The sequence below is a fragment of the Epinephelus fuscoguttatus genome, linkage group LG7 (genome assembly GCF_011397635.1).
Source record: "Epinephelus fuscoguttatus linkage group LG7, E.fuscoguttatus.final_Chr_v1".
NCBI classification, from domain to species: domain Eukaryota; kingdom Metazoa; phylum Chordata; class Actinopteri; order Perciformes; family Serranidae; genus Epinephelus; species Epinephelus fuscoguttatus.
The window spans coordinates 18,385,720-18,405,958 of NC_064758.1; the positions used below are offsets into that span (position 1 = coordinate 18,385,720).

At 40.1% G+C, this 20,239-nt stretch overlaps 1 protein-coding gene across 2 annotated transcripts in view; it reads left to right on the forward strand.

Annotated features, from left to right (window-relative positions):
* The window catches only part of LOC125892162 (probable G-protein coupled receptor 153), a 55,298-nt gene that overhangs the window by 7,212 nt on the left and 27,847 nt on the right, over positions 1-20,239 (forward strand). For both annotated transcript variants that reach the window (XM_049581963.1, XM_049581964.1), the window contains exon 2: positions 16,397-17,027. In XM_049581963.1, coding sequence (XP_049437920.1) covers positions 16,654-17,027 — 374 coding nt within the window. In that variant the 5' untranslated portion in view covers positions 16,397-16,653. The remainder of the gene's footprint in view (positions 1-16,396; positions 17,028-20,239) is intronic.

Below are 20,239 nucleotides of genomic sequence, written 5' to 3' on the forward strand. Positions count from 1 at the left end.
TCTAAAGTACTTCCCTGTCAATTTCTCAAAGTCAAGCAAGAGTCAAACAAGAAATAAACACATTGTTGCTCAGCAGAAGAGAAATTTGTTGTTTTCTGTTTTCTGGTTCTGGTTGACCAGAGCTGTGTCAGAATCACTACACTCAGTTTAAGCCAAAAACACACCAAGCTGGCTCGCTGTATGGTTACATTTTCTTGGGCTGGGAGGTGGGAAGAAACTTTGTGTAACATAGGTCAACAAGTCACAGGAGTCACAGGACTCTGTTTACTGACTGGCTGAGGTTATTCTCTGGCAGCAATCAGCTGCTAAAAGTTCAACTGTTACCACCTTTTAGTTGGACCATACCTCGCCACAGCTTGGTGTGTTTTTGGTGTCAGGATAACGTCATATGTTAGGGCTGGAGAAAATTAAATGTCATGATCGTATTTTAAACAAATACATCAATATCAATATTGGGATGACTTTGTAGGGCTGACTACTGGTGCTTTCACAAAATATTCACACAATTAGATATTTAATAAATAATCATCAGTAATGTGGATATAATGACAAAGTGGGTAAAGACAAATAAAAGAACAGCTATAACAGTTTGGTAAGTTCAGAAAATTACATGACTTTACTGTGATGCAGCCTTTCAAACCAGGAAAAGACAACACTAGAACACTAAAACATCCAAGCTCTAAGACGATATCTTGTCTCAGGTCACCATATTGATATAATATTAATATATTGCCCAGCCCTATTAAATGTTATGACATTTAATGTTCCATTATCCAGTAATCACCACTTTCAGACAGCTTTGGAGGGCTTAGGCTTGATTCCAGAAATAAGTTTAATTCACAGTTTTATATTTATGAGGGTAACAAGGAGTTAGTCTGATCCTTTTTTTTTTTTTCTGCTGAATGTTTCCTTCAAGACGGATGCAGTTGCTATGCAACATACACAATAAGAGATCCAGTCTGGTTCCAGTACAGTGGAGCAGAGCGCCCAGTGTGATGGTGGTTTACCAATGGCTGATCTTATGAAGAGATGATAGGGACATGTCAGGTATTGGTGACACAGTAAGCTCTCTAGCTTTAAGAAAACAGCTCTGGGGCCTCATAACAGAAACTTCCTGAGGCTGAAATCCTGTCTTATCTCAGTTTAGGATGAATTTTGGTATTACAGAAATGTGTTTCCTAACTGCATTTAGGGGGATAAACTATTTTATTTTAGAAAAGGAATTTAGCTACCACAGAGGCATTCTGCCTTAGGGGTTTCCCAAGTTAGAAATCCTATATTCGGATGGCACTGTGCCACCCTGTCCTAAATTCACAATACGTGCCAAAAATGGCAGCAGCAGTGATGTTAGGTCGATATGGCAATAACACTGAAAATAGGGAGCAACATGAACACCAAAATATGATGGACAGGCTACCTAAACCATATGATGACACTGAAAAACACAGAAAAGGTGGGGTTTCCTTTCCTCCACCGACACGATTAGTGTCCGACTCCTCGTAGCCTGTTTTTCCTTTGTCCATGATAGCAACCTAGCTAGCCAGTGACCATGTCCATCTCAAGGAGCCTACGGGTTCTGTCTAAACATAGACACAGACATGACAGGACGAGTGCTGTTTGAAGAATCAAATTTGCAGTTGTAGTCAGGATTTCTTAAGGTCAGATAAGATGGGGGGTCTGAGATAGGAGAGGACACAGCCACGAGTTTACAGATGTGCTTCTGTAACAGGAAGATAAGATTTTTGTTATCTTTGAAATGTAAAAACGCTGTATGTAGGCCTAACTCTGGAAAAAGGCGGTTGATTGTTGAGTGTCATTCTCAGGTTGTCAAATACAAAATGCTTTGGGTTGGTAGTTGGACCGAACCACCAACCCAAAGCGTCAACTGTCGTTTCTCTAGTTACATACAGCACTTTTAAGACAGGATAAGGAGTCAGGATATTTTTTCTGTATTTTTCTGTAATGAGGCAGAGGGCCTGAGGGACAAGCGAGGGAGGAAGGCCATATTTTTTCTTGTAAGTTGAAACTTTGCCATACTCTGCCATGTAACCTTCTTTGGATAAAGAGCCCAGCATGAACACACTGTGAGAGGACCGACAGAGGTCAGAGGAATTTTGATCGATCTTAATTAAGCGTTGCTGGCCCACTTTGGGCTTTGATACATCTGCATTTATGGAACCACATCTAATGAAATAGGTTGACAGATTTATTTGCCATGATGTCATAGAGTTGGTACAGTAGGCGATTCTGGAAATGACTCTCAGATGACCATGAATGGGAAAGACACACTGGTAAAAGGGATGAAAGAATACATTTTTACTTTATAAATTTTATCTGTGCTTGTGACAAAGTAACTCAGCCCAGTAATAAACCATATTAGGTAGCTGTGAAAAAATCCAGAGGCATGACTGGGCAGTTAGTGAGGTCACAGACACCAGCCTTAAAGATGTGAATCATCTGCAGGACAGTAGGTTAAAGCTGGACCTGCTTATCATTTGTCATGCAAGGAGGAGCCTCTCCTGGACTCTCATTGATAACTGGATAATGAGCGCTCACTGGAGATGAGTGAGACTGATAGTGTTTTAGCCTCCGAGGGCCATTGTAATCCCTCATGGGGTGAAGGAGAGCTCTTCACCCGCACTTTGTGGGTGACACTCTGCACCTACTGGCTGCAGCTACAGTAATATAATATGAATATATGTGGAAATGGTTGCAGGGTTTTGTATTTTGTGTCATACACATCCTTATTAATATAAGTACTGAACCAAACTGGTGCAATAACAAAAAAGGATAAAAATGGATATGTTATAATGCTAATGATCTTATTTTAATAATCTAGACTGTTGTGATCATTTCATTTTCCTTACCTGCTGATAAATTCTCTTATTTATTCTTTTATAATCCTAGTTCCCTCTGAGGCGACCATGACTTTTTTATTGTTAATAAGCTTTAATAACTCCTTTTAAAAACCAGATAATGGTTGTGGTAAGTCATCTCTCTTGCTGAATGACGCCTTGGTCCACACAGAGAGCCTGCAAACTAAATGTTTGCTATTGTCACATAAAAGATCTTGTAAAGGAGTGTGTCTTCAGAGATCACAACATTTTTGAATGGCAGTTTTCCAGGCCGACCTGTAAATATATTTACAAGCCAATAATTCAGTTTAATGCGACTGATAGCATTGTGAATATTTAATTGATGATGTTCATCACGTATCCCATATGTGTAGCCTTCTTGCTACTGGAAGAGATTTGTCTGGTGTGACATTCGGCCAGAGTTATTCACCCAGCTGCAGTTAATACCTGCAGGTCTTCGCCTTATCACTTTGTTAAACTGTAAACTGTGAAGTGACAGTTTGAATGTTGCCCACATTTAGCTCTATTTGGTGGAGCTGACCTGGGACCAGCAGGCAACAAACACCACAGCTGGATGTGATTCAGGGCTGAGACACCTGTCAACCAAACAGACGCCCCACAAAGCATGTCTCTGTCTCGCCTGTTGATACTCAAAATCAGAGCTACACATACAGTATACAAGAAGCAAAGTCAAATACAATCAGACCTTAAAAGGAAACGTTGGTACTTTTCAGCCTGAACCTGATTTTCCCATGTTTTGAGCCAGAGGGACTGATGGAGACAACATATTGTTAAACTGGCCCAGTACTGAAAGAGACAGCTGTTGCAACATGATCCTTATAGCAATTGTGCACCTTCAATTTATGTCTGTGCTTGTTTTTGCCACTGACAGGCTCAGATTGCCATTACAAGTGTCTGAAAACATTATGGAAAAGACCCTACAGAGAAATGAAATATTCTTTCTTACCTTTCACTGATCCAGTCTGTTTGTTAGTTTGTGTAACCAAGTCTTGTTTAAGAAGAAGGCTCGCTCACAAGAACCAACTTGTTGCAGGAAAAACTATGATGGAAACGTGAGAGTTGGAGAGAGGAGTGTTGGGAAGAGTTTGTCGTGTTAGAGTAAGTATAGCTTCATATGTGGAAGATTCTCATCGTCATGGCAAACACAGTGCATATGCGAAAGGTAAGGAAAATCATCTCAATCCTCTGTGGGATCTTTTCCATGATGTTGTCAGGCACTTCTAATAACGATCTGAGCCTGTCAGTGGAAAAACAAGCACTTTTAGTGGATGTGAATTGACGGTGTACAATTGCCCGCAGGGATTATCGGTCTCTCTCATTACTGGACCAAACGTCTTGTCTCCTTTAATTACTTAGACATAAAAACCATGGGAAAATAGGATCCAGTTTAAAAAATAAATTTCCCTTGATAATTGCTGAAAATGCTTCAACAGTCCAAGCCTGTAACATGGACGTGAAAATATTCTGAAGACTGAATGTTGGCTTACACTAAATCAGGCTACATGCTCTGATTATGGGAATCAATATTTTGGCATAAGAGACACATTTAGCCTCCAAAGTACCCTGTTATAAACTATAGATGTTTATTAGGAACCCCTTAAGCTGCTGAGAGCAAGCTTCCATCGTTTAGAAACATAAGCAAAGAATAATATTAGAGATCAACAGAAGTAAACAAAAGGAGCCGATAACATCTAGAGAAATATAACAGGATGTTTACAGATGAGAAACTGAATTTATATAACCAGAAACCAGACAGAAGTGCAGCACTTTTTAGATATTTTAGATGTTTTCTAATTGCTTTTAAGTGGCACAGGGGAACTTAATGACTTCCCCTGACATGCCCTGTATAATAAGGCACTTAACCCTCAAATCTGCAGAGGACAACTTGTACTGGGCGGCTTCCTGGTGCGAGTGTTTGTACCCGTGTAAATGTGAAACAGGGTGCTGCTGCTGCTGCTGCTGCTGCTGCAAAACAACCTTACCTGCCGACTTGACTTTCAAAGTGAAGCGCCTGTCATGTGTAAGCATCAGAGATATAATATTAAACACTGAGGATATGCTGTGAGGGAAGCCTCCCAGGACAGAGTGTTTTCCTCTCTGACAGCTCCAGTGATGAGCGGCCGGTCGGGCAGCACACCTGTCAGCAGGGAGCTTCTAAAAGAGGTCCACTCCCGCCGTCTGCTCCAGCTCGGGCCAATGTGAGGCTGAGAGATGTGGGTCAACATTACACATGTGCGCCAGCCTCCCGCTCTGCACCACACCCAACACACTGACCGACATTGTGCTGATGAGCGTGGTTAGAACGGGCCTTGAAAATCATCATGTTCCTTGGAACAGGTTTCCATGTAATCATTCGTGTGATCGCATTCAGACACGCTGTCATCCATTTTGGCATTTGTTTTGAACAGATAAATCCGTCTTTGTGCCTGCCAAAATCTGTCGAGGCACACTTGTCTCTTCCTCTCTGTATGTCAGCTGATTATAGTTTGAGATGAAGAATGGAAAAGTGTCTGTTCCCTTTTTCAGCAGTTTAAAATGTGCAGTGATAAGTTATTCATCCAGGGAAAGACGTACAGTTCCTTATGCAGCAGTTTTCATCAGACCTCCACAGTGCTGATGGTGTTTCTGTAAATGCTTTGGTGCAAACAGGCTATCGGCCTTCATGTTTACATTGACGGATACCTTACGGTAGTAAACGACTTATGCTATGTCTAGAAAAAAAAAGGCAATTATACTAAGAAGTCTTTAGTGAAACACACAAAATAACCAGCCCTGTTTCCTGGAAATGACTTTTATATATATATTATGGATTTAAAACAGCCAGTACATTTTGAGGTAAAGTTAATGCTGGGTGAATTATGATTTCTATTAACATAATGAGGAAATGTTTCTAAAAAACATGTCTGGCAAGTTGCAAGAATGTTGATACTGAATGTATCAGCAAAATGTTGACAACAACCTGGTCCCACTCTCAACTCTTCAGATAACGACGCTTGGTCAGTGGCCCTTGTTCATTTCCTGTGGAAAGTTTCTTTGAAAGACTCAATGCATGTTAACAAGTGTAAATTGACACACCATCCCTGAACATCCAAGGCTGGTGCTGGACGGGTACCTTACATGTCATGGTAGGATGTATAGGGCCACTGACCAAGCGTCAGTATTAGGTAAACCCACCCAGCTTAAACAATCTTAATTTAAGAAGGTTACCTGAAAACGGTCCTTTATCAGACTGACATATATCACAGCAGTGTCTCCAGCAGTGAATCATCTCCTCAAGTAATAAATAACAACAATATACATATAATAACAATCTCTGGGTCCATGATTTAGGGCTAACTAACTTACTAGCTTACTCCTTCTTTCGTCAAGTGCAGCTGGTTGCTAGGTAACACGAACGCCAATGGATCAGGGAAAGAACAACTGGTGATACAACCAGCAAATCCTCCGCGGACCAGTCTGTCCCATTTTGGAGACCGTTCGGTTTGGCTGATGTGGTCTTCAAAGAACGTGGCTGACGTTGACTGTGAAGGCTACATCCTTCAAAGACTGCAGCCCCTGCATTGAGACATAGCTAGGGTTATTACGTTTTTTTATTAAAATCTAACCAACATTATGATCTTTCCCTATCCTTAACCAAAGTGCTTCTGTTGCCTAAATCTACAGACAGGCATCTTTGTTATTACGTTTTTCACTGTAGTGTTTTGTTATCTGAGAGAAACGTTGTCTCTGAGCACAAGCCATGTAGTGATTACGTTGCCACAACAACGTAAGTAAGAAGGCAGTTTTGTAACATACAAACATAATTATTAAGAGACAGGGTTGCATTAACAATGGGGTTGAAAGCATTGTAATATATACAGGTTGCTATGAGGAGTCCTTTGTCCATTTTCCAATATTTTCTAAAGCTCGCACTTGGAAGAAAGTACCTTTGTCATCACAGTTTGTTACATCCATCATTTCTATGATTTAGAATTTAAAGCTAAATTGTTTTAATGCACTCATTAGCCTGGATCAAAGTCTTTGTCTGTCTTGATACCATAAATATTATATTCAAGAAACAAAGTTTGATGACAGAGGTCTCAGAAATCAATTATTTCATGTTCCACAGCTAATCGTTCCACCAAATTTCATCTGGTCAAAATATGAATTATTTACCGTACCACTGCTCAGAAGCAAATCTGCATAGTTCATATGGGCCTGGGAAAATACTAAATGAGCTTTTATTAAAATGCATTTAAAGCTATCATAACACATCTGTGTTTCCTGATCGTCCTCGTATCAACACCTCAGTCAGCCTGCGCCACTCTGTTAACATCCAGCATCTCGATGTTAGAGAGAGAAAGTCTCCACAGCCTGTGTGTGATTGTCAGTGCTGATTTCCCCTGTGTAGAGGACAGATTTGGCTCGGAGGCCCAGGGGATTGTGGGTGATCGAGCTGTTAGCTCCACTATAGTTAGGAGGCCCGTCAGTCAAGCGTTTAAATAAAACCAGTGCTACAACTACTATAACCACTGCTATTCCTGTTACTGCCACTAATACTCTTACGACAACCGCTGTAATACATCTAATGCTACTACTACTATACCCCAAATCCTACTCAACTTTATTCATGTAGCACCTTTCATGCAAAACAAAGTGCTTCACATAGAAAAACTGAAACATAAAACATAAAATAAATAATAAAATCAAAAATATATTAAAAAAAATCAAGACTAAAAATCACAACAATAAAACAACATATTGTTAAAAAAATTGATAATTTAAACACAGTAGAATAAAACAAAATAACTCCAGGGATTAAAATAATTAAAAAAAAAAAAAAGATTAAAACTTAAAAAACAAGGTTATAATATTCCTCCAAATCAAAAGTAAAATAAAATAAAGTAAAATACTCTCACTACTACTCATACATTACTGCTATTACAGCAAAATATACCGACATGCTTATTTTAACATATTGTAATTACATATAAAAGTATACTGTAGTGCCCAAACTGTTTGCTATATAGTTTTTGTGATTTCTGTAATTAAAGATAATTGTTTTCAGTTTTTACAGTCTTCACTGAAAAATACCAGAGCGAATTAATTGAACCTGACTTTCACTCAGATTCAATGTCTATCACTCGTGCAAATGTTGTTGCATTTCCTGTTCATGGCAGTTCAAAGTAAACAGTTTTATCTCGTGGTGAGTCAGCTCAGGATGTGACAGTGACAGGAGAAAGTGAGGAGAAAAAATTCTAATGAGCAGCTGATTATAATCGAGAAACATTCAGTTAATGAAACAAAATCAATAAACGGTGAAAAACAGAGCATTTGTGCCACATTTTCTTTGAAATGATACTAATGAGCAAATTGCAAAGATTTTACTGATTGGGCTTTTTAGTGTCACTCTGAGCCTGAACAAAATCTCCTTAGCTGTTATTGCCAGGGTTTATACTTTACACCAGTGGGCTCTTTTTCACACTAAAAGCTGCTGTAACTGTTGTAAAACAATATACAGTGACTGTTTGGCTTTAAGCCTGGAGACTTGTGTTAAAGAAAAGACCTCAGTTCTCAAGAGGAAAGTTCTCTCTCTTTCAGCCTGAACCCGATTTTCTTAGTTCTCTCTATAAAACCTAAAACCAGGGATACTCAACTTGCTCTGCCCAGGGGCCACTTGTGCAAAATGCCAGGAGGCCAGGGGCCAGATATTAAACAACAATGATAATATTTATCAGATAAAGTGAATAAACATTAAAAATAAAGGCAAATTAATTTTTCTATTTTCATTACATTGCCTGTTTTTAGCCTTTTGATATGTGATGTCCTCACTCATCTTTGCCAAGAGGCAAACATGGACGAGCAACCCTGCATAGGTCAGGTGTATGTAGGGGCGTTTCTAGGAGTTGAGGATTTCAGGGCTTAGTGCAGGGCTCTGTCAGAAGGTCAAGGGATCCTGTCTTGGCATTTTTTTTTCTTAAACAAGGTATGTTGTTGATGGTTTTTATGCACGTTGGCACATTATTTACATTTAAAAAAAAATTCCCAATGTCAATCCATTTTTCTTTTTTATTGTGAATTCAAAAATGGTCAGTGACCCTACACTATACTGAGGGCCAGATTTGGCCTGTGAGCCAAAAGTTGAGTATCACTGCCTTAACCTCCTGAGACCCTGTGTCCTCATATGAGGACATTACATTTTTGGTTTACTTGACCTTATACTTTATTCTATTTAACATAGACCTGTTGTCCTCATTTGTGGACACTTTTTTGTGCCATCTAGTGGTAGTAAGAGCACAATACACTAATCCATGTAAAAACAAGATGGCAGCCAAAACACAAAAGTGGACAAGGTCCAAAACCTGATGGCATTTTATGGTTGAAACTTGATCATTTCTGATTACTAATGTTTTTAGTTTGATATGGCAACAAATTTGACCAATTGTAGCAACAGTAACAAGCTAAGACACTGTTAATTAGGAAGTGCTTGTTTGAAGACATTGGGACTTTATTATCGTCTCGTTTGAAGACATTGGGACTTTATTATCGTCTCGTTTGAGGACATTGGGACTTAAATATCATTGACAGTGTTAAGTTCTTTATACTTATTGGGTCCTGCTGATCCCAAATAGCTGGGTGAAATTAAAAATGAATACCAAACAAAAATTCGGACCTCAGGAGGATATACCAACAAATCAAACTTTGTAGATGGACCTGCTTTTAACTGGATGGGAGTAGTGGATTTGGATAGTGGATAATTCTGCACCTCATGATTTACGGCCAATGCCAATTTTCAGTGCTGATAAAAAGTAGTAGTAGTACTAGTACCAGTAGTAGTAGTATGCCCTTTATGTTGTAAAGCAGATTGTGTTGGGTGGCCATGCAACAAATCTGACACTGAATAAAAATTTGCCTTTTTATTAGCTTCACCAACACTCTTTTTCTAACCTTGAGCATACTGTAGTTACCATGTCCACATTGTACAGGAAGCAATATTTCAATGTAAAATATATCTCTGAACGTAACACAGAGTTTTGCAGAATCTGTCAGAGTTGGTGTCTGGAGATAGGGTTGGTTTAATTGGTATCAGTATGTTGATTAGTATGTGTCTCGAAGCCTCTGTTTTAGTTGCCACCTTCTGTTGCATTTTCCATCCAACCAACAAGAGAGGAATGTGGTGAAGTTTAAATCTGACACTCAAAATTGCATTTTAATGCCACACAATAAGATCCTCTGAATCTCATTGGTAGTCTAGGCTGGTGTTGTACTTGGGATTGTATTGCAGAGTTTACCCACATTGTAGACATGATTAACTGTGTCTGCATATTCCATTTCTGATCTCTGCACATGCGCTTTGGAAAAAAAATGATGGCAGTGTAGCACAGCAGGGGCATTTTAATCAACCTTTCTCACATGTTTAGCTTGGTTCGATGCTGCTTGAGGAGACTGGCTGGCTTGATTGAATTTTAGTCAAAATGATGAAGAATTCCACTGAGCATAAATGTGCACAAACACAACTGGTAAGATGCCGGAGAACTGTGCATCAACACTGGCATTGTTATGCTCACAGTCATATGAATTCTCAGTGGAGTCATGCATCATCATATACAGTAATGCATACTCTACATATTTTATTTCTGAATATGTGAACAGTGAATGTTAACTAGCTCAGACTGAGAGCGACTCTACATAAAGGCTGGAACGATCACAATGAAAGAGGCAAAAATGTAATCAAAGTGGACATCACCAGTTAAAAATACCATCCTTGTACTGTTTATCTGAAACCTCGGCGGTACCTCCAGCTGCTCCCAGAGGTAGAAAAACTGCAGTTGCTTGTAAACATCCTGGAATAACCTTGTTAGACCTTATTGCAATTTCTTGTATTAATTGAAAGCTGCCATTGTCCCTCTTGAGCCTCATGAGTCACCCAAGCAGAAGAGTACATTTTCTGCTGCACTCTGCCTACGTTGGTAAAATACAAGCGCAGCTGGAAACATAGAAAGGGGAATTGTTTTTGGTTTATTATGCTGAAGCTGAAACATGACTTATCATGGTAATGGAGCACATTGTTGGTTAAGTGGTCTTCTCTATAGTGTCTCTGTGGCTGCAAGAGGTTTTATGTGACATTTCTGAGCAATAACAGAAAAACAGATGTGACTTTCCTTCTTTTTTTTTCTAAATTCAGCATGACTCAAAAGAAGCCATAGGGCCAAGTGTTTCACTATAATGGAAATGTTGTTCTTATTTCCAGTTTTCCAGTTATTTTTATGGACAGAGGGAGGGCACAACAAACCAAAATCCAAGTTTGATGTTAAACCATAGAAGATTTGTGACCCATGCCTATTAGAAATGACACATTCACTTAATTTATCTGAAGGATTGAACTATTCACTTTAAGAGGTGGGTGCCATCCATATCTATGTGCTTAAATCTGTATGTACAACCAAGTAAATCATGACAGATATACAAAGGTCTGACAAGTACCCTTAATGCGAAAGAGATGGTGGTAGTAATGAGCCCACTGAAAATCAACTCTGCAGGACTTCTGTTTTGATGTTGGTTTATTGGTCCTCTTTCACCAAGACATGTCAAAGCAGGAAAAAAGCACAGGTGTCCCAGTATGTCAGTAAAAGAGCATGCACAAAACCAGAACCCTGAAACTGGCTTACAAGGTAAAAGGTTCTTTTGCTTTGTTTTGCTGGACTGTATGGCTCCTACTATCCCTCCCCACCCCAGGTTAAGCTTTAACTGCTGGGTACACAATATAGCACACACAGTACAATTCCCAAAGCATACTTTTTTGATACTATGATAAGAAGTAAGTATATGTGATGTACTTGAATGTGCAATGATTTGTTTGGCCACTTGGAGGCAGTGGAAACAGGCTGTAAACCAAGTCGTGTGACTCGGACTCAAGTCAGACTTGACAAAATCAAAAAATACTTGCAACTCATATTCGACTTATTGGACATATTGGACACCAATGACTCATGACTTTACTTGGACTTGAGATGGTTGACTTAAGAATGGTTGATGCCCTCCTAGAGATTGAAAAGAATGTTACGAAAAAGTGTGCCACAAGTCATTTCTCTTCATTTCCTGTTACATTTATTACATTAACACTGTTCACTCCCAGCAAGTCAACACTTCATTCCTCAGATCCACTTTGTCTGCAGCAATCTGACAACATCCTGTCAAGCTGCAGAGAGAGAGAGAGAGAGAGAGAGAGAGAGAACTGTGAAGAACTAACAAAATAATATTAAAGATCATTTTGTTTGCATACAAAAACTAAGCAGTGGGGAGAAAAAAATGCAGTGTGCGAAAAGTGCAGGTTATAAAGTGCAGACGGTGACACAACTTCCAACAAAATTGTTTTAATAGATAAATACAAATTTTAAAAAGTATTCCTTTTTCCCCCGCAAATTTGATCATTTGTTCTTAAAACGGCATTGTATTTGGTGAAGAGTGTGTTATGACTTGTTTAGGACTCTAAACTCAAAGTTAAGGACTTGTAAGTCTTGACTTGGGACTTGCAAAACAATGACTTGGTTCCACCTCTGCTGTAAACACAACACTACTATGTCATTACTTGCTAGCAAACTGTCTACACATACAGCAGATAACGTTACAGAGAAAGATTAGCATTCATTCTCAGTCGTTTTCCTGCCACTTGGTAAGCCAAGTCCAATATTCACTGTTCTGTTGTTCTGTTTTTGGTCCACTCCTGGGGAAATATTCAGCTTTTTAAACTGGTCACTAATTTTGTCTGCTGTTTGGTGCAGCGAGTAATGTTAGCATACTGTTAGCAGTGACAGAGGAAGTAACGCTATTCAGATCCTTTACTTGGATAAAAGTACAAATACCACACTGTCAATATACTAGGCCTACTACAAATAACAGTCCTACATTGAAAATGTTACTTCAGTAAAAGTATGTAAGTATAATCAGGAAAATGTACTTAAAGTATTAAAAGTAAAAGTATTCAATGCAAAAAAAATGGACACTGGGACTGTTACACTGTTATTTGTTATATCATTAGCACTCATGCATTAATGTAAAAGCAGGACTTTACTGCTTTAGGGCTGCAATTATTTAATTATTTATTCGTTATGGATTCAGTGCTGATTATTATCCCCAATAAAGGAGTACCTCACCCAAAAAATGACCATTTGCATATCACATAGTCATGCAGTGTTACCCTGCATTCCTGAAGAGAACTTTGTTTATCGCAACCCTCCATGGAACACGGCGAAAATACAGATTTATGAACTGTCACTGAAAAACCTTGGAGTCTGGCTTTGAAGACAGCTGAGATTAATTTCACTTTGAGTTCAGTTGTAAATAGTATTGCTTTAGTCAAAATGCATGTGTTTGGGAAGTACTGAGCAGATGACTGGGCAAATGAGACTTGGATTATACCGCAGAGTTTGTAAAGAGATGTTTTGATATAGTTTTGCTGTTGCTAAACATGGTCCCTAATCAATCAATAAATCAACATGTCTGCTGTTTTCTGTGGAGGCATGTGAGAAGAACAAGGCTTTCTTCACAAATTTAAGGTAACACAGTTGATTCGTTAATATAGAAATGGGCATTAGTAGGTGAAATATTCCTTGAATTGTTTGTTTAGTTAGTAAAAACGAACCAGTGAACCAACACACAAAAATTGCAGTCTGGATGACCATAACAGTGAGCTCAGAGTTGCTATCAAGCCATACAGTAGAGTCGAGGGGAGCGACAGAATCTGGTGATAACTCTCTGTAGGTTCGTCACTGAACAAGCCCTTTCACATACACCTGGTCATGTGATGACTATATGTGTATCTCTGCAGACATTATATGTCCACATTTTGTTGTTATGTTGACATGTAAAGGAGCTAAATGGGAAAGGTAGTGAAAGGGTCGGCTGCATTGTTGTTTATTTCAGCCATACTTTTCTTATTTGTGGCTCTGCAATAACAGATGTGAAGCTGAGAGAATTTATTTCACAAATTCACTTACCAGGTACCTGGACAGGACATGCATTTCCAGAAAAGGGTCAGGGTGACACAGTAAAACACATTCCCACTGTGGGGGAGATGGAGAGGAGGGGTGGGGTGGGGTAATCCACAGAGATAGCTCAGGTCCAGCAGCGCTGAGAGCAGCTGTCTGTGATTTAGGGGTTGAGAGAAATGTGAGATGGTGAAATTATGTTTTGTGAAATAACACCAGAGGCTGTGAAGGAGCCAGCGATCCTCTCTGGGTTTAAGACCTGAGAAGGTGTTGAGCTGGAACTCTGACTGGCTGAGAGTCACATGGTCAGTTCTGGCTCTGTCGTGACCAGACGTACTGTAACTCCTCATTAAGAATCTGGCAGGCAAAACAATGTCATGTGTGTATACTCTATGGTACTACTTTGATGGCACTCCTGCATCTGCCTTTGTAGCTTCAGATGCCGTGTTTTCCAGTATTTTGACACTGTTACTATGTTTAGTGTTTGACTCAACTGAGGTTTCAGTCAACAGACAGACTGCAGCTTGGTCCATCCCAACCACCGAGGGATTTCTGGATCAAAGCTATGAATTATTCTTTATATATCCCAGCTTGGTTTAAGGTGTTTTTAATGGTTTTTAAGGGTGTGCTAACGTTTTTTACAGAGTTTTCTTTGATCATCTCCACAGTGAAATGTTATGTTATTATTATCTGTTTTTTAAATCTATTTTTGTTTAGTTGGTCTAGACTCATGGACCATGAGTAGCTTGTTTATCACACAGACTCGGCAACCTGATTTGGCGGCAGGGAGATCACAGCAATCTAATTTCATGTATCCATCTTTTAATTTCTTTTTGTCAAAATGAGTCAAGGTCTTCTGCTTGAAGGTCCACATTTCGAATGTTACAAATCTTTAAACCCACCTCTAAATCTGATACTGTCTTTTGACTTTACTTGCACTTACAGTACCTGTAACTTTAATATAATACCATATTTCTACCTAAAACCTACCTCTGCACAGGACCACATACTATAGCCTTCTACTTAACTTTATATGTACTTGCAGTGCTTGACTAGACGAAGATGAATTGTCCAAAAAAATCAGTCTTAAATGTGGTCAAAATTAGCATTAAATTGAAGTGTCTGATACCTGTAGACACCCTGGTGTGTCCTCAGTACCATTTTTTTCACTCCTAACAAACTGTGCTACCTTTTGCTGGAACAGAAGTGAGACGTTATAAGTGTTACTCGTTGCTCTCTCCTGGCCACATCACTAGAGTTAAGGTGCTTCTGCGTGAACATACAGCTTCCTCTTGAACCAGCAGATCATGTCATGGTGTGTTCACAGGATCACCTCCCGATTCATATGGTCACACAGGTCCAGAGGAGCCTATACATGCTGCTCTGGACCTGTGTGACCATACACACACACACAGGTCCAGAGGAGCCTATACATGCTGCTGCATTACCAGGTCTGACTGATTGGCTGACAGATGTTCTGGGTGCCATCGCAGAGAAGAGTTAGAGAGGAGGATTAGATCAGTGGAAGCGAGAGCTGGGTGATGATGACGTGGTTCTTGTCATTTCCAGTGTCCCCTCCTAGGGGTCTTGCCCACAGCACATCAGTGTTTGGACACATCAAAGACAGGAAATAGATGTGACAACACGCTCCAGCTGTGCCAAGCATTTTTCACTCCGCGGTGGGGAAACCAAAGTCATCCTCGTCTGATAATTCTCTGACTCCTTGTAACAAGATTACATAAGATTCAGTTACGCTATGTCAACTTTTTAAGGGGTATAGGGGTGGGACGAACCCTGTACATCAATGCTGCAAGCTGTTCTGCAGAAAGTGGATTTTATTTGACGCCTCTATGACGGCATCAAAAACTAAGTTATTTTGATTAGTTAAGAGAAGAGGTGAAGTCTTGGAATTACTGGTTTTGTCTTACAAGAAGTCCAAAACCGAAAAGATGTTCAGTTTAACATAACAGCAGCATGCCTTTTCAATAAAGAAGCTGGGCGCAGAGGATGTGTTGTGGTTATAGCTTGACAAATCACAAACAGTAGTTAAAATTAGTGTCTCTTATTATTTTTAATTGCCTACTAGATTAATTAATTGTTTCAGCAGTAAATGTAAACCTAATAAAATGGTATTCATTTCAGGAAAGTCCTTCAGGATTGTGCTTTAGTGTTTCTGTTATTTTGTAGCATTTTCATATAACTTGATTTTTTTTGTGTTAATCGAATATATATTTTTTTATCGCATGCAAAGTGTTCCCATCATGCCCCCATTCTGCATCTGACTGTAGCTACACGCTATTCCCTGTAATATCGCTTGCAGCGTTTTTAAAATAAGCTCTGCGGACTGATTGCTGTTCTGTTTTAATCACATGAAATTGATGGCTTTCTGTATTAGCAGTAATAGTTTAACTGTTGTGATTAACATAACCCTATTAGTTCACTGGGATGAGGGATTTTGTGCGATGAAGGATTATGTTGAATTGGACTGACTCATGTGATTTTCTTTACATGCTCTGCCTCTGATCGCTGTGTGATCTCTCTCCTCCTTTCCAGCCTCAGGCTTGTAAGGGAACTGGCCCGGCTCTTTCATCCTCCCCCTCTCACATCCCACTGTGTCGCACCACTACCGTGTCCTTTCCCCGTTGTGGCCATCCCATGGAGAGTGCACGCCCACCCAGATAGGATGCCTGCCCTGCCCGACGTCCTGCATCCCCTCCTGCCCGTCACCACCTCCTCCTTCTCCTCGCGTGTACCTGCTCTTGCCAACAGTTCCTTGCGGCCCCCCAGGCTCCGCCTTGCCCCGCTCCAACATGGTGGATAAGGTAACCACCATGAAGGATGACGTCATCAACGCCAACACGCTGGCTTGGCTGGTCTGCTCGGGCGTGTCCATCCTGGCCAACACTTGGAGCATCCTTAGCGTCAGTGCCAAGCAGAAAAAGTGGAAGCCGTTGGAGTTCCTCATCTGCACGCTGGCGGGCACACACATCCTCAACATGGCCATCCCCATCACCATGTACTGTGTCATAACGCTGCGCCGTCAGCACTCCAACTACGAGTGGAACGAGGGTCTGTGCAAGGTGTTTGTCTCCACCTTCTACACTCTCACGCTGGTCACCTGCTTCTCCGTCACCTCACTTTCTTATCATCGCATGTGGATGGTACGCTGGCCTGTGAACTACAGGTGAGACACTCAAGTCTGATGTTCAAAGAATTGCCTGCACCTTCTCAGATTATGCTCTGAAGGGTAATTTCAGCCAAATTACAAATTTAAGTCTTGTTGATGGATATCATACCACTAGAGAGATGGTTACCTGTATTTGGGCTTTGAGACATTTCTGCCTTAACATATAAATATTTAAATTAAATTAAATATATATTTTTGTAGTTTTTTGTGGATTTTCTCCATGACCAGAGACCCATGGAGGAAAGTGAGAAAATTAGATTTGTAATTAAAGGTTCAGTGTGTAGGATTTAGGGAGATATATTGGTGGAAATGGAATATGATATAAAAAGTATTTTTTTGTTAGTGTACAATCACCTGAAAATAAGACTTGTCGTGTTTCATTACTTTAGAATGAGCCGTTTATATCTACATAATGAGAGGGTCCTCATCCACAGAGTCTGCCATGTTTCTACAGCAGCCCAAAACAGACAAACCAAACCTTGGCTGCAGATAGGGCCATTTGCGTTTTTGCATCAGCCACAGTAGTTAGCTTCCTCTCCGTGACGAGCAGACCAGCATCAGAAAAACACTGATATGTACCTTGAAACTGCTTTGTTCCAGTTTTTTTGGAGAGAAAGAGACCTCTGCGTATAATTCAGCTCTGGTAAAAACCTCCTGAACAAAGACAACCGAAGGAATCTTAACCAGGAGAAGTTTTGGCTGGTTGCAATCTGTAATCCTCACCACTAGATACCACTAAATCCTACACACTGCACCTTCAAAGGGAACCAACCCTCCTAAAATGTGTCCGCACATTGCATCACACACTTTTCAACATACAGTATATTCTGTAAGAATTGAAACAATGTAACATCAGTCTGTGTTTTGCTGAGCTACTTACTGTAGATATACTTTTATAGATTCTGGTCAGGTTACAGTACTTTGCCTTTTTTACATTCAATCATCCATTTTCTAAAATTCTTGGCAATAGAATTTGTAAAAATACAATTTAAATTCTAACCTCCTGCAAGGCTTTCCATAAACACATCTGCCAAAGTCACCTCGAAAGACAACATTCTGACATTTTAAGCTGCAAATATTGGACCCCTCGCTGCTTTTCTGAGCAGATCCCTCAGATGTGATCGGGACGCAGTTTAGATTAGTGTCACTTGTGAGCCTGTTTACCTCAGTTTTTGGGAGGGATGCTCTGCATCAGGTGAAACGTCTCTCCTGCCGACACATCTGATGGTTTCAGTTATTTGGGGTAACAGTAACACCATGTGAAACCCTCTAGACAGAGAATCTGCCAGCTCTAGCTCGTGGCTTCACTCGACACAACAAGTGTTATTACTAAGTAACACTGAATAATAAAGATCAGGTTCACCTCACATTAACAGTCAGCACCCTGCTGCAGTAACACCGTTTTGGTCTTGTTAGATTCCCAAGACATCTGCTGTTCACGCGTAATCAGATGTTCTGAGCAACATCACCGCTTCCTTTGAAAGAAGATTTTGATGCTATTTCTGTCTGTATTCAGGGATGCACGAGTGCTTTGTTAATATAACCTGTTTCGACAATTGTTAAAAAGAAGCCTGTATTTTCTTCTTATAGGATCCAATGCACATGTAATGATAAAATACTACTATAGTGTTATAGTGCTATCAATCCATTCTGATAGATATTTCCTGCCTGACAGAATGAGCCATATATTTAATTACATTTATAGAGGTAGTAGTCCATTCTGATAGATATGTCCTACCTGACAGAATGAGCTACTCTACTTATAATTACATTTATATAGGCTGTATGTCTGCTTCTTACACATATCTGACCTGAGTAGCTACTAAACAGTGTTTTTGCCAGGGTAGGTCATTACGAGTGAGAGGCTTAGTTCATCAGACTAGTCTGACAGGATGAGCTACTGGTAGCTCATCCTGAGTGGGTAGAGCAAACTTTCAGAACACTTAATGTACAACACTGAAAGTAGTCCTTCAGTGCCTCATCCTGTGAACACCACAGGATGGAGACTGCAACACACCCTGCAGGTACTACACTGCCCCTCTGAACTTAAGCAATCATTTCACATCCCATCTACTATTTAACTCGTTACGTCAGGCTGCGGCCGACAGTAACATGGTGTATCGTTTGTTCCTTAAACCCTTGATATTGATTCGGGGACAATGACATGACTGGATAGCTAGCCTGTCTAGTTGTTAAACATACTGTCAAATTATTGTCAGCTGTAATGTTACTGGCTCTGAAGCTTGCTAGCTTAATGTTAGCTTTCTGGCTAATAGCTGGGCCAAAGGGTTCCATGAACTCGGCGGACTTGAATAGCCTGTTGCTCGGTCATATCTAAGGTTTGTCCTTCGAGGTGTCCATGATCACTTTTTTGTGGCCTTTGCAGAGGCATTATCCCCCTACTTAACACCAAATGTAACCTACGCTCATAGACCCTATAGCTTATGCCACAACATGTGATGTGCTTTGGCAACACATACGAAATGTCATGCCAATAAAGCTTATTGAATTGAAAATGTATCAAATGTGTTGCTGTTAGCTAGCTACCAAGCTAACAATAGCAGTCACCTTATCGTTTGTGGTACCAAATTATTGGAGAATTAACCCAAAATACACACTGATTGCTTCTGTAAGACAACAGTAAAGTGATAGTGACAGACATGCATAGCCTATTTGGACAATGTCTGGTGTTCACTGCGGTACTTGGCCGATACTTCCTAAGTCTGAAATGTGTTTGTGGTCCTGCCCCTTTCATCTGTGTAGGCTAAGTGAGAAGTGTTCAATGTGTGAATCATTTAGGTACTCACAGTGCTCTGCATTTTACCTCCTTCTCAGTATTTGCACTCGTACAGATACAGAAGTATCCGACTTGAGACACAGCATTGCAGATGAATGCATTTCTATGGCAAATACAGGAAATCATTGTTCATGTTGCACAATGCAAACAAGCTACGATATGGGTTATTGAAACGGTGCAGAAACTAGTGCTGTGGTACATGTGGTGAAGATTTGTATTCTGTTGCCTCGCTCTTCCTCCCCTGCTGAAAAACAAAGAATGGTTCTACTTCCTGTGGCACCAGGCCTGCAGATGCTCAGCCTACATTCAGCTCGGCCAATTTTGCAGATAAGCAGATGTTCAAATAAGATATGCAAACTTCCTTTTAAATCTATGCTCAATCTTGCTATCTATATTGCTTGTGCAGCTGTCA